Source organism: Hyaena hyaena, unplaced genomic scaffold, assembly GCF_003009895.1.
Source record: "Hyaena hyaena isolate Hyena2069 unplaced genomic scaffold, ASM300989v1 scaffold_82, whole genome shotgun sequence".
Lineage (NCBI taxonomy): Eukaryota > Metazoa > Chordata > Mammalia > Carnivora > Hyaenidae > Hyaena > Hyaena hyaena.
The window spans coordinates 3,946,724-3,962,242 of NW_024080713.1; the positions used below are offsets into that span (position 1 = coordinate 3,946,724).

At 43.0% G+C, this 15,519-nt stretch overlaps 1 protein-coding gene across 1 annotated transcript; it reads right to left on the reverse strand.

The window, feature by feature from the left end:
* Window positions 1–202: 202 nt before the first annotated feature.
* Window positions 203–4,795, reverse strand: LOC120233007 (cationic trypsin). Its single transcript, XM_039234067.1, has 5 exons — window positions 4,756–4,795; window positions 2,583–2,742; window positions 1,554–1,807; window positions 898–1,034; window positions 203–352 (listed from the first exon to the last, which is right to left on the reverse strand). The coding sequence occupies exons 1-5, from the start codon at window positions 4,793–4,795 to the stop codon at window positions 203–205; spliced, it is 741 nt and encodes a 246-aa protein (XP_039089998.1).
* Window positions 4,796–15,519: the final 10,724 nt, after the last annotated feature.

Below are 15,519 nucleotides of genomic sequence, written 5' to 3' on the forward strand. Positions count from 1 at the left end.
TCTATCCTCAAGTAATTGTTCAATTCTGTGTCCACTCTCTTAATCAGCGCCAGTTTGAAGAGAAAGTTCATAAATATTAAGTAAGTACTGTTCTTGGACACATGTACCATGGGACAAAATGTTTTATTTAGATACTGTTTTCAGGCATAGGTGGAAGGTGATGTTGACTAATAGAGGAGAGGGTGTGGGGAGGTCCCCGTGCTTAGTTGGCAGCGATGGTCTGCCGAACCCAGTTCACATAGTTGCAGACCTTGGTGTAGACACCGGGTTTGCCTCTTTGAGCGCAGCCAATACCCCAGGAGACAATGCCCTGGAGCTCGTTGTTGCAGACCGCAGGGCCACCAGAGTCACCCTGAACAAGAAGGAAGAGACAGTAAGAACTCTCAGTTATGCCAAGATGGGAGAAAGGCTCAAAGTTGGCTCTCCATTACCTGGGGTCCGTTTTCCCAGGCTGCTGATTCTCCAGGAAGCACCTTCCCTTTTCCTGGGAATCCAACTCTCAATCTCTATACTACGTTCTTATCCTTTCTCCTCCCTCCTCCTAGCTCCTGCTCTTCTCTTAGTTGCAGGCATTCAGGACCAAGAAGAGGCGAGGACTGGTGAGCCCAATGCTGCCCAGCTAGCCGTGCTTTTTTTTCCAGAAAGTTCCCTGCTGCAGCATCCCTCCTCAGCAGGGTGCCTGGATGTCCTGTTTGCATACCATCTTCTGTGTATCTTTTTACCCTTCACTCTAACCATTAATAGCTCAAAAAGTAAACATCACTTATCCCAAATCTCTCCCTTTTCCCTTATAATCCATCCCAGAGACAGCTTCTCAATCTTCTGTGTTTCAGGAAAGGGAAAGTATGGTAGAAATGCATGAGGTTTGGCCAGAGGAAAGAGTACAGGGAAACTAACCTGGCAGGAGTCCTTTCCACCCTCCAGGAAGCCCAGACAGATCATGTTGCTGGTGATCTGGCCTGGGTAGGCTTTACGGCAAGCACTGTCAGATAGTATGGGAGCTTTCAGACACTGCAGGACATCGGGATAGTTTTCTGTGGGGTGCAAGAGTGAAAATGGGAGAAAATTATCCACAGGATTCCTGGAGATTAATTTCCCCGTCTCTCCCTCCTTCCCTACTCTCTCTGGTTGTCAGTAACTTCTATTTTGGAAGAACGATTTTATCTGGAAATTCTTCCAAACAGTTTTAACCAACAAGTTGCTCTCTCGGCGCTGGCACCAGTGACCCTAGATCTCAAATCTGGAGGCCAGCTCTTAGGCAACCCTATAAACTTCAGGTGGTGCCAGATCCCTCAGCCTCGGTTCTGTTTACCTCCTCAGTTTCTACTTCTTTGCAAATCACTAATCACACTGCAATGGAATACTGCTATCTTCCATCACAGTTCATTTTCTGTTGTGTTTTCCAGCAAAGGAATCTTCCTAAGACTCCATACATCCACAGACTCTCTTCTGGGAACCGTGCCTTGAGTGACAAATTGGACTAACTGACCCCCAACATGTCTTTCACTTCTAGGATTTCCAGACTTGGTGTTTTTCTTCCAGGTGACACTCACCCCCAACGCTCTGGACATTGCCCCAGCCAGAGATGAGGCACTGGGTACCAGCAGCTGCACAAGATCTTGGCAGAGAGATAGTAGACACTCGAGAGTTCAGGGTGGCGGGTGAGCTCAGCTTAATCAGCATGATGTCATTATCAACAGTGTTTGGATTGTATCTGGGGTGGCGGATGACCTTGGCTGAATTGATGAATTGCTCACCGCCCTCAGTGACTGCAATGTTGTGTTCTCCCAGATGCACCTGGATTCGGCTGGATTAAGTGGTTGGATTAAGTGGCTGGATTTTTTCCTCTCCCCAGTTCACCCCAGTCATAAGCATAACATGAACACCATCCCCTTCAAGCATTCCCACACATACGTAATTGTGCACTTAAGGCAGCCCTACCAGATATGGTCCAGGTTAGAGTAACTCTTAGGTGAGTGTCACTACCAGTATAGACTCACAGCCCGCCATCTTGTTAGAATAGCTAGATGCATTTAATTCCTATGACTAAATGACACCAATAAAATGGTGGCAGGTTAAGTGGAAATTGGCAAATATTATTCAGCACCTGCTAGTCCTCCGCTGGTTGAGATTACCAACTACTGTAGAGAGAGATGGCAGGAATCCGAGACATGAAGTCATTAAGGGGACAGAATGGGTTGTGCTTATTTTTAACATTGTACTGGAAACTTCATGTGGGTTTTCACCTCCATATGCCATTTTTTCCTGGTGGAGCTATAATGATTAGGACTATTTATCAATTAATGCTCTTAAGCTAGTTCTAAGTATACTTCATCACTCACTAGTCCCCCTCCTCTGTCTTTGGTACCATCATTTGGAAGGCCATCAGGGAACTCTAAGGTTAGCTGTCCGTGTAAAATTCCCTCGAAGCAACATACAGTGCCTGGGGAGAATGACGAGGCTTCTAGAATCTGAATGCTCACCCCTCAAGCATAACTCTCCAGGGTACCCTGAGCGTGCTTTGGCAGGGCGGGGGGAGGAGCTGAACTGGGAGAGCAGATATGTGAGTATCAGTTACTTACGACTTGTAGCAGTGAGCCGCAGACACCACCCACCAGGAATTGAGGAGGGAGCCACCACAGAAGTGGTAGCCCGAGTTCAGGGACACCTGGTAGGGGATGGAGTTCCTTGGACAGGTGTAGCCCCCGACGATCTTGTCATCGTCATCAATGGGGAAAGCAACTGACGAGGAAAAGTTGGAAATTATCTGTTAAACAGATCTGTCTTGGAATTTCTACGTAGCACTAAGTTTTTACAGGTGAACTAGAAAAGAGAAGATAATGTTTTCTTGTCACACATAATCAGGAAATGATGATAACATAATTTTTACATAACTTTTTTTTCCAAAATCATATTATTCTATACCTTTGACACATATCCTAGTTATACCATTATAAGTATCTAATTTTTAAGTTATGCTTTAAATTTGATAAAAATACTGTTTTTCAATATATGTACCACACACACACACACACACACACACACATACACACACACACACACCTTGAGACTCTCTATATATAAAGAGACTCTTTATATATTAAACGGCCTGAACATTACCACCTAAGGATATAAAGAATACTTTTTAGGGGTGCCTGGGTGGCTTAGTCGGTTAAGGGTCTGACTCTTGGTTTTGGCTCAGGTCATGATCTCATGGTTTACAAGTTTGAGCCCCACATCAGGCTCTGCGCTGACACTGCAGAGCCTGCTTGGGATTCTCTCTCTCCCTCTCTCTCTTTGCCTGCCCCTCCTCTGCTTACTCACTCACTCTCTCTTTTTCTCAAAATAAATAAATAAACATTAAAAATACTTTTTATGCAAAACTTTGTTCAGCAGACATGCAAATAAGGTGTTCAGTGAAGCTTTGAAGTAATCATGCTTATATTTATTTATGGTGGTTGGAATAGGATAGATATTCACATGAAGTAACGGAAAGGAAGCTTTTAGAAGCCACCTAAGAATGTTCTAGCCTGAAAAAAAATGGGAGTTTGTACTTTTGTTTCCCCAATTTCTCTTTTTGGCTCTTGCCTAAAATTTTCATGAAATAATTTCATAAAACATTATATTTGGTTTCCCTCTCCAAACTTTCCCCTTATCCCAATTATCTTTCCAATGTTTTTCAATTTTTCAGCATTGTGAAGTTTGGCCCACTGATTTATTAAGATTTCTATGGCTCCCGAAGTCTATGATTATATTATATCCGCTTTATTGTGCAAGTATTTTAAAGTAATTTTGTGAATGGCATTTAGAAACTAGTGTATTGAACTTATCCAATTTGGGAAAGTTTGGTAGTAAGTTTTTGATAAAATTTAGTAGTATAAAGAATAGAAACAGACATTTCTCTATGTCTCTTGATGATTAAATGATATGTTATTTTACACCAGAGGGATTTCATTAGGAAAGACATTGTAAATCCCAGCCCATAGCTTTTATTCATAAGACATAAAGTATCTTTGCCTGTTAAGATCCTTTCTGTATAGAGGAGTCTCTGGTTCTGACCCTAACAGCCTCTCCAATGGGCCCAAAACTAGTCATTGGTCCCAATTATTAATTCCAAATGCAACATTTCCTTAATGTTAACTATCCTTTCCTTTTCTCTCTTCCTTCATAGATTTTTGCCTTGAAGTTCAGGGCAATTTCTGCCTCTTTATACTTTCTACACTAATTACTCCTGATAACTATAATCTTTCCCCAACAAGTGAGATTTAATTATGTAGAAACATTTGTACTAGAGTGGTTTTCCCTTGTCCATGGTTTCAGTTACCCTCGGCGAACCACAGTCAGGAAGCTGATGATCTTCTTTCTGAATTATCATCAGCAGGTCATTACTAGCCTAACTCTATCTTACAATGCCTACATCATTCACCTCACCCTATTTATCATGTAGGCATTTTATCATATCACATCATCACAAGAAGTGTGGGTATAGTACAATAAGATATTTAGAGAGAGAGAGAAAAGAGCAAGTCACATAACTTCTATTACAGTATCTTAGGATTATTTTATAAGTGTTCTATTTTATTATTAGTTATTGTTAATCCCTTAGTGTACCTAATTTATAAATTAAGCTTTGTCATAGGTACACATATATGTTGGGAAAAGCATAATATATACAGGGTTCAATACTATCTGCAGCTTCCGGTATCCACTGGGGGTAGATGTACCGACTGCATTTGTTTATTAATAAAGACTCACCAGCAGCTCCCAGGAGAGCAAGGAAAATGAAGGTCTTCATGGTCGCTCAGTGGATTTGGACTGGGAAGTGTGATGAATGTTTTTCATCCACAGCTATTTATACCTCCAGGTTTATCACCGACACCCATGGCCATGGGTGCCAGAAAAGTGATTTGACTGGAAACTCACAAATCCAAATTTAGAATCCAATTCAATGCCAAACTGAAGATAATTTGGCGTCAGATTTAAACATCAGCTTTTGTCTACTTTTCCAGAAAGTTATGGGAATGGAAGTAATAAGCCCACCTGGTGCAATTTGTTCCCCAAAATAGAAAAGTACATTGGAGTAAGGTCACAGAACAGGGCTACAGGTGTCCTATTTCCCAGACGGAAATATTATGTACTTGGTTGTCTCAACTGTGAACTTTCATTCTGAGGACTCTCTTGAACACTACCCCCTTGATGTTTAATTAACTTTGGCTCTTCCACAATTATATAATTTTTCTTGTGGCATCCATGGTTTTGTAGAGCCATGTTAACTTTTCATTATTAACAGGGAAATTTGATTCCTTGAAAAAAGAAAAAATTGTTCTGAGTTGAAACTATGATCGTTCTCAAGAGAAGAATGAAAGAATAAGCTGCTAGAAGTTACTATATATTTTATATATATAAAATCTTTGCATATATTAATCTAGAAATTCTCATTACAACCTTAGAAGATATCTATTACTACCCCCACTATACATATGGGGAAACTGAGGCACATGAAATTTACAGGGGACTTGACCAACATCACATAGCAAGTACACGATAGGGTCAGGATTCCAATCCAGGAAATCTGGCTTCGGAGTCTGTGCATTTAACCACTGTACAACGCCTCTCCATTCAGTTCACCACAATCTGGACACCAAGATAATACAGACATGTTGGTGACTGATAATACAATTGAAATTTATGGAGTGCTTACTGTGTGTCAGGCACTGTGGGTGGGGTTTATATACATCAGTTCATTCGATCCTTACCAACAGCTCTATCAGTGTGGTTCTAATTTTTACCACGTTGTAGACGAGGGACAGAGAAGCTTGGGGAAATTACATATTTTGCTCAAAGTTTTATATTCTTCAGTGGTTAACATAGTATTCACACTCAATCAGCCTCATTTCAGGGATCATAAACTCTACTGTGATGCCATAAACATAATCAAGGAGAACAACCTGAATGCCACCAAATTAAGGGAGGACCCTAGGGAGCAGCGGGAATTCTTAGATAAATTAAAGAAATGGGTTCCTGGAGCAAGAGTTGTCACAATTAATGAAGCATGGCAGAAGTGTCTGGAATAAGTGAATCTCGGGACCAGATGCTCCTCCCACACATCTGAACGGCCTACCAGGATGTTACTTCTGCTTTAGCAAATCATTTCTCATGAAGTAGTTTGCTTCTTGTACGTTTGAAATTGTGCTCATATAAAGATGATTCACTAGAAGGCGGAATTTCTCAACCTTGGCACTACTGGCATTTGGAGCCAGGTAATTCTGTGCTGTGGGGAACGGCCCTGCGCACTGTAGGATATTCATCAGCATCCCTGGCCTTAGTTACAAGTATCACTAACCCCTCCTCCACGATGTGACAACTCAGCTGTCTCCAGACATTGCTACATGTTCCCTTGGGTTCAAAATCATCCCCAGCTGGGAATGACTGATCTAAGGAGAAAAGATGGGCAAAGTAGCTTCTAAGAAGGCCCTAGCCATGGGAAAGTGATTTGAATGGTAAGGCAATGTAGGCACTAATTAACTACTGAAGAAATGGCACATAAAGCAGGGGGCTGCCCCTCACTGATCCTTAAAAATCAGAGGAACTAAGGAGTAAGAGAAGGGCCAGGCCCAGAGTGAAGAAGGGAGAGCCTTCCCAACCTGTCCAATTATCTTCCTTTCTGATACGTCCATGATGAAGTGGTGGAAGTTGTATGTTTCTATATCACACCTGGGACTTTCCTTGAAACCCACCAGAGATCTTAGCCCCTTTGAAAGGCACAGCATTGTCAAGCAGAGTTTCCACAATAATTGACTCATGTGCCGCTATGCTTTAGGGAGCTTTCTCTGCTGCATTCTGGGATTTACCATTTGGACCCCTTCTCCCTGGAAGGGGAAGTGTGAGAGTTGCCAGATAAAGACAATTATCTAGGCTCAGCTGCAAATGCCCAAATAAACACCTGAGATAAAGGAACATGGACCCATCCAGTGGCAGTGATGACTCTTCAGTCATCTAAAGCAGTAGTGGGGATGTAGGGGAAATGCAGAGCAATGGGTTTCTGGACTTCAGGTGTTCTCAAATAACTCTCACATGTGGTGCCTGGAAACCACTGAACACAGTGCTTTTAAAGTAACTTAAGTTTTTTTTTATTAAAAAAATGTTTTAATCTTTATTTATTTTTGAGAGAGAGACAGAGTCCAAGCAGGGAAGGAACAGAGAGAGAGAGGGAGACACAGAATCCGAAGCAGGCTCCAAGCTCCGAGCTGTCAGCACGGAGTCCAACGCAGGGCTCAAACTCACAAACCTCGAGAACCTTTTTTTTTTTTTTTTTTTTTCCTACTTTGGGTGAACTTTATTTTTTGGAAACATGTACCTTCCCATGTACTTCCTAACATGGCAAAAGAACTTTCGTATTCGGGTCTGGGGTTGAAGGCTGGTTCTCCCTGGGGTCCGTTCCTCCTCGTTCTCTATGTCTTCACAGTAACTGATGTTGATGGTGTTGTGGATGCTGGTGTCTTCAGAGGTTCTCTTCAAGGACCCCAGGGAGTACGTGCTGGAGGGGGAGGGGGAGGCTGACGTGGGGCTCCAGGAGTCGGCTGGGCTGGGTGTGCTCACTGTGGTCCCAGGGCTGGGTGGGCGACAGCCTGGCCATTCTGCCACCGCTAGAGGTATCAGGGGGTCTTCGTTTCCGTAAGTCCAAGGACTCAGTCCTTCGTCCTTTCCTGCATGTCCCCCTTTGCCCGATACCCGGTGGGTGGATCTTAATCTGCTCCAAACGTTTCCATTCCTGAGTGCCATCAGCATCAGGACACCCTCTTGTCGCGAGTCCCCATGGACGTCCCAGCCGACCTCCCCCGCCTCAACTGGCTCCATCCCCGTGCCTAAGCAGTAGAAAACCACCCCCAGGCTCCACACATCTGTGGAAGGCCGGGAAGATTCCTGGTGGACCAAGAGTCGAGGGGCAGAAGTGGGGCTCTCCTCAAACGTGTGGACTTTGTAGCCCGCAAACTGGATGCTCAGGCCAATGCCCGTGCATGCTATCTTTAGATCTTGATTAAAGAGCAGCTGCTCTAGGTCTAGGTCCATGGGGAAAATACCTTCTTGGAGGCCGCATTCCACGATGGCTAGAAGTTGGCAGAGCTTATCAGCCACGCGGCCACGGTGGATGCACTCGTTCCCCAGCTGGTCTCTGACGACATGCTCCGATATGAGCACTAACATATGACCCGAGCCGAAGTCGGAGGCCCAACCGACTGAGCCACCCAGATGCCCCAAGTTTTTATTTTTATATAGATTTTTTTCCCTGAACCTCTTCTCAAGCATAGATGTTGATATTTCATGTGTTGGTGAATCTTTATCTAATGCATGTTAAAATGAACACATGCAGTTCGATGATATAGCTCTTTAAATAACAATGGTCATTTCTGCACTCCCTAAAATCATTTTGAAGACTAGTTGTTTTAGTATATGTGCCGCCAAAGCAAACACATGTTGACGACTGGCCCCATAGCATCAGGCAGAGGCCCCGACAAAATGAGAGTGGGACATCCCAAGTATCGCTGGTGGTTGTGACTGTGATGGCACTGGGTGTGGAGAGGGTACGGAGCAGAGTAGATATGGATATTCAGTGAGAGCCCAAAGTACTCCAAGTGGAAGGTACTGGAAGAATGCTCCCTCTTGAAGAAGCCAGGAGAATACAGGATCAGTATGAGTTGTCTGTACGTGAGCGCCATATCCATCTTTTCTGTAAAGCGGGAGAACAAACCTGAAGATATCCTTGCACGATTGTGTGTGAGCTCAAACCTATGAGATACCTTTTACTCCTGAGATACAGTGCACCAGCCTATGAAGCTGGGCCCTGGAGAACAGGGCTGAAACTTCCCAGATTCAATAGGTATTCTTGTCTGCACTTCATGTGTGCTTAACGTCTGTCCTCAATAACATCGATGAATTCTTGTTTACAATCAACACTGGACTTGCCACAGTGTGTGGATGCGGCGGGGGGGGGGGGGGGGGCCTTCCTCAGTGTCATCCATGAAAAGAGCCACATGCTACATGTGGCAATGTCCATATTCCTTCTGCCTGGCAGTGTGGGTTGGTACCTAGACTTCTTTTCTAACTTCAAACATACGATGGCCCAGAGGCATGTGTCTGTATTTAATGCATCTGTATTTGTCACCACAATTTCCCATGAACACAGCTTAGTGGCCTTGGAGGACTTTCTAAACTTGGGCCTGACTTGGGGGCTGGTTGGGCTCCCGCAAATATGTTGACATTTATATTGGCAGAAACAAAACTCACCAACCTCTGAGGGCAATTTTGTAATCTTTTCTCTAATGTAGGCTGTTTTTCTTTTTCCTTAGCTTCTCCAGCCACCTTTCTGGCTAATAAAACGCTAGTTACTGAGGCCATTTACTGGCTCCTTAACCGTGCCAACAGGAAGGGAAATTTTTAAATAAGAATTCCTCTCCCTAAAATATGTATACATATTAAGTTTATTAAAAAACTGAAAGAAGCAATCAGGGCAACAAGAATACAAAAAAGAACAAGGTTACAAAGTACATGCTTGTGTCATAACCTTGATGCGAACCTGACCGTCTGTGCTAACTTGAGTTTCTAATCATTGCCGTATACAGAAAATCAGTGTTGGTGAATAGAATGTTCTTTCTTGGTAAAGTGAACCCTGGAACCAAACACGCTTCCTTGAGAACATCTCTATTTTAGTTTGAGGACATCTCTATTCTAGCCGCATGTGATTCTCTCCATAAAACTTGCAGGGGTCAGCAGACTTTTCCTGTAAAGAGCCCAACAGCAAAGTTTTAGGCTTTGCAGTCAATACAGTCTCTGTCCTGACTACTCTGCATTGCAGCGGGAAGGCAGCCATATGTAGTAAACACGTGGATGAGTGTAAGTACGTTCCAGTAAGCCTTCATTTGCTCAAACAGGCTGCAGGGGTCAGAGTGAACCTGGGCCAGAGTCTGTTGACCTGGCTCCAGAAGAGAAGGAAGAAATGAATTAAATGCCCTGCATCTGTACTTACAATTGAATGGTGGTTGTTTCAATGATGAGATGTGGCTGGAAATAAAACTAGTGATCTTAAGAGAATTAGCTCACTGTTGACCTTCAAGTAATGCTTTTGGGAGAGAATAAGAAGTGAGAGATTGGGGATTTAGGGCTGGGATATGGGAATGACAAAGAATAGGGCAGAACAAAGAAGATAATGCTAGAGACGGAACCTTGTACCAAAGGATGAGAAACAAAAAAATTCTGGGAGAGAACATTTCAATCTGGCAACACAGTTCTGGTCTTCATTCTGCCACTAGCTCCCATTTTGGGGGTCTTTGCCCGTTAATATCCTCATGTATAAAATGAACACCCACAGAAAATCAAGGGGAAATAGGAGAAGTTAACACAATCTTCGATCCACATATAAGAATTTTGTTAAAGTGTTAACACAACTAAATTATGTCTCTGTCAGCGTTCACTTCCTGCTGCTCTGTCTTAAGGATCCTTGACTTACCTTTCAAGCAAACCGCCTGTACCTTTGTTCAGCACCAGGGTCTACTAAAATAAATAGCACTACAAGAATTTTCTCGTTTCTGGATTTACTCTTCTTCAATCTATCCTCCATACTGTTTACCAGAGTGGTCTTTCTAAAATGCAAATGGATCATGTCATTTTCCTGCTTAAATCTCTTCAATTGTTCCATACTGATGTGGGGATACATTTAAATTCCTGGGCATGACGTTGTAGCCTATGAACCTGGACACTCTACACTATTTCACACCTCTGTGCCTTTCCCACATGCCTCACCAGTTTACCCCCACTCAATCTCCAGGTCTCTAATCAGAGAGAATCCTGAACCTCACCTACACTCTCTAGCTCAAATCAGACCTTTTTTTTTCATTTTTTTCTTATTGTCAAGTTGGTTTCCATATAACACCCAGTGCTCATCCCCACAAGTGCCCTCCCCTATGCCCATCACACCCCCTTCCCCTCTCCCTCACCCCCATCAGCCCTCAGTTTGTTCTCAGCATTCAAGAGTCTCTCATGGTTTGCCTCCCTCCCTCTCCCCCACTATATTCCCCCTTCTTCTCCCCCATGATCCTCTGTTAAATTCCTCCGAATCCATCTATACGTGCAAACATACGGTATCTGTCCTTCTCTGCCTGACTTATTTCGCTTAGCATAATACCCTCAAGTTCCACCCATGCTGCTACACATGGTCAGATTTCACTCTTTCTCATTGCCATGTAGTATTCCATTGTATAGATAAACCACATTTTCTTGATCCATTTGTCACTTGATGGACACTTAGGCTCTTTCCATGTTTTGGCTATGGTTGAGAGTGCTGCTATGAACATTGGGGTACATGTGCCCCTATGCATCAGCACTCCTGTATCCCTTGGGTAAATTCCTAGCAGTGCTATTGCTGGGTCATAGGGGAGTTCTGTGGTTAATTTTTTGAGGAATCTCCACACTGTTTTCCAGAGGGGCTGCACCAATTTACAACAGTGTAGGAGGGTGTCCGTTTCTCCACATCCTCACCAGCATCTAGAGTCCTCTGATTTGCTCATTTTAGCCACTCTGACAGGCATGAGGTGGTATCTCAGTGTGGTTTTGATTTGTATTTCCCTGATGAGGAGGGATGCTGAGCATCGTTTCATGTGTCTGTTGGCCATCTGGATGTCTTCTTTGGAGAAGTGTCTGTTCATGTCTTCTGCCCATTTCTTCACTGAATTGTTTGTTTTTTGGGTGTGGAGTTTGGTGAGTTCCTTATAGATTTTGGATACTAGCCCTTTATCTGATATGTCATTTGCAACTATCTTTTCCTATTCTGTCGGTTGCCTATTAGTTTTATTGATTGTTTTCCTTGCTGTGCAGAAGCTTTTTATCTTGATGAGGTCCCAATAGTTCATTTTTAATCTTGATTCCCTTGCCTTTGGGGATGTGTCAAGTAAGAAATTGCTGCAGTTGAGGTCAAGGAGGTTGTTTCCTGATTTCTCCTCTAGGGTTTTGATGGTTTCCTGTTTCACATTCAGGTCCTTTCATCATTTTGAGTTTATTTCTGTGTATGGTGTGAGAAAATGATGTAGTTTCATTCTTCCGCATGCTGCTGTCCAGTTCTCCCAGCACCATCTGTTAAAGAGGCTGTCTTTTTTCCATTGGATACTCTTTTCTGCTTTGTCAAAGATTAGTTGGCCATACATTTGTGAGTCCAATTCTGAGTTCTCTATTCTATTCCATTGGTCTATGTGTCTGTTTTTGTGCCAATACCGTACTAAATCAGACCTTCTTGAATTTTTGTGTCAACTTCTACATTTCTTTTATAACATTTACTTCCAATTATATATTAATTGTGTGAGTATCTGTGTAGTGTTGATTGCTCTGGGTAGTTTAAAATTCCTGAGGGCATAACTGATGTCTGATTTGCTTACTATTCTGCCTCAAAGCCAACATATATCTATCTGACGCATAGCAATTGTTCAGTAAATAATTGCTGAACAGGGTTACCTCCCTCACTTCGTCACTCGTGAATTCCTATTCATCCATTAAAATTTACCTTGAGTAACATCTCTTCTTAGAGCTAATCTCAGACATTCATCTAAGCTCACTCCTAACTCCACCCCATGCTACCTCTGATTTGACAGATAACTTCCTATTACCTTTCTGCACTCTTTTAAAGCCTTGTGTATATTTCTATCATAACTTTTGAATTATCTTGTAAATGTTTATTTTCTTGTCTGTTTCCTCAAATAAATTATGAGCTCCTGAAGCCAATGTTTTATATTTAAATTCTCAGTTTGTAGCTCTGTCTCTGGCATAGAGCAGATCTTTAGTTCCTCTGCGCCCCATCAGGTGCTTGGGCCCCATCTATAACATCCCACTGAAGGTCTTCCAGCCTCTATTGCAGAAAGATCACAGTACCTTCTCAACCAACCAGTTGGAAAGTTTTTCCTTGTGCTGAACCAGAAGATTATTTAGAGCTTTTAAACATCTTTTCTTAATCTTGTCCCTTGGTGATATAATAAAAGGTAAGTGATCAGAGGCCAGAGCCAGCACAAGATTATGGGTTCTAGAATAGTAAGCAGGAGAAACAAGATAAGGCAAGGTTCGAACCCAACAGAGTTTCCCTTGCGCCTTTATGTAGCAGGAACAAATCTCAAAAGGCAATCTCAAAAGTTGCCTCACGTTACTAGAAAAATAGCATGCCGGAACTAAAAGTTGAAGCTATATGCTAGCCTCCTTTTAGACAATGAAACAGGACTGGTTCTTAGAAAAAAAATAATCTGGTACAGGACTAGATTGCTTAAAGATTTGGCTTAAATTCGTCTCCTTCAAAAGGCCCTCTCCAACTTCGGCAATTCCCAAATGAGAACTGTTTTTCTACATGTCCTTCAAATGCTGATGAACACAGATTATACCCTATCGTTTTATGCTTATTGAAATGTCATATAGTAGTATTTTAGCTGCTTCATCTCACTATTGTCTCTGTCTCACCATCTAGAATATTTACACACATAAAACCAAAGATGTATACCCTATAGTTTTTGTTATTTATGATTTTATTTCCCCTGCCATACAGAATGCACTGCAATCAGGGCTCTTCTATAGAGTCACAATCAATGGCTGTTTGGTGACCAGCACATAGTGGGGGCCAGTGCCCCATCAGGCAGACTCTTGAATGCTGAGGGAGAGCATATGGTAGTAGTTCTGAAGACTGGGATCCTGGGGAGATGAGAGGGTGGTGATTAGAACATGTGCTCACCTGAGGATGACTGAAGGGGCCCCTCACTCCTCCTTCAAGAGAGGAAAGAAGTGAGAAGCATGTGGTGGGCCATCAGAAAACACTGTTGTTTCAGACCAGAGGAGCTTACCTTTAAGGTGCTTTGCAAAGACTGGCAGGTGAGAAAGGGTTTTGTTGGGAAGGAAAAAAAAGAAACTGGTGTATTTCTACGTGTATTATCTAGATATGGTGGTATTAAATATGTGTGGGTCTTTATATGTCAACCATACTTCAATGAAGCCGTTAAACAATAAAATTACAGAGAACAATATGCAGAAATTTTTTAAAAAGAGACAGTCTATGACCTTAAAAAGCTCAAACTCAGTAGGAAGACAGGTACACATATGACAATCATGTGTTTGTATAGGAGGGAAGAAAGGAAAAATCTCAGACTTTTTTTAAAAATATTTTTTATTTATTTCTAGGAGAGAGAGAGAGAGACAGTGCGAGCAAGGGAGGGTCAGAGAGAGAGGGAGATACAGACTCTGAAATTGGCTCCAGGCTCTGAGCTGGCAGTCAGCACAGAGCCCGACGCAGGGCTCGAACCCACGAACCGCAAAATCATGACCTAAGCGAAAGTCGGACGCTTAACTGACTAAGCCACCCAGGCGCCCCAAATCTCAGACTTTTAGAACGAGGAAGTTGGCATTGCTTCCTGGAGAACGTGGGGGGTGGGGAAGAGAAATACGAATGGTTCAGAAAAGCTCAGGTGAGTCAAGTACATATTCATTAACTGCAACCATCATGCTGCATTGATCTAGACCTATGTCTAGAGCATAAGGAGAGAGACAAGGTCCTAAGGCCTCCCCACACCCACTGCCAATCTTAAGTGCATTGAATTATTCCCTAACCAACCTGTGAAGTGAAATATCTTTGTTGTCAGATGACTGGTGCTTTGCTTTGTATCTGTGCATGAAGGAGGCCAGATGCAGGTGACAGACATTCTGCCAAGTGAAGAGGGTATTCCCAAGAAAGGGCATGTTGGCACCCAAGGGAGGTGAGGAGAGCAGCCTGGTATAGGCCGTTAAAGCCCCCAGCAGATTGAAAAGGGCATCCATACTGGGCAAGATGTGTGCCATGTTGGGCATCAGCGCTGAACTGAGGTGAGGAGGGTTCCAACAAGGAGAGGACTCCTCGGCACAGGGTGTTGGTTCCCAAGCAGGATGACAGGGGGCGTGTGCAAGGGAGAGAAGGTTGTCGTTGCAGTGGACAACTGGGTACATACAAGGAGACTGATCAAATAGGTAAATCTGTTAAGGAGAACAAGAGCCAGTTTTCTGTGTTGGATAAAGGAATTGCAAGTATAGAAAGCACACTAGAACACCAGAGTGAACCTTACAGTATCGAAATTGGAACTGGAATTATTGGTGTGCACTTGTGGCTTTTCAATATATGTAGACAGATATAAAGATACATGTGAAAGTGTGTGCATTTGTGTGTATTCCCTAGGCTCCGTCCACTCATGAACAAAGAAGTACTGTCACCTCAAAAGCCCAGGTCTGGTGCCCAACTCTTGTTTTCCAAATACCATCCACCCAAAGCAACCAGGGCTCTTTGGAAAAATAGCTGATACCAAGATAGAAGCAGAGAAAGCACAAAATGAGCCTAGAATATATTCTTGTGCTCTACCTTAAGGAAATACTCAAATACCCATCAGTCTGGGGGCCCTGACAATAAGGATAGTTTAAAAAGGGACACGATTTTTTTTACTTCCAAATCTCCCTTGGACAATGCTTGATACACATTGG

What these genes read in the sequence shown, in the direction of transcription:
- LOC120233007 (XM_039234067.1), bottom strand. Translation starts at nt 4,795, where the DNA reads ATGAAGACCTTCATTTTCCTTGCTCTCCTGGGAGCTGCTG. An exon ending in TGCTCTCCTGGGAGCTGCTG is followed by an intron (nt 2,743 to 4,755) that starts GTGAGTCTTTAT and finishes TTTCCTCGTCAG; the next exon opens with TTGCTTTCCCCATTGATGAC. An exon ending in GCGGCTCACTGCTACAAGTC is followed by an intron (nt 1,808 to 2,582) that starts GTAAGTAACTGA and finishes CACTTAATCCAG; the next exon opens with CCGAATCCAGGTGCATCTGG.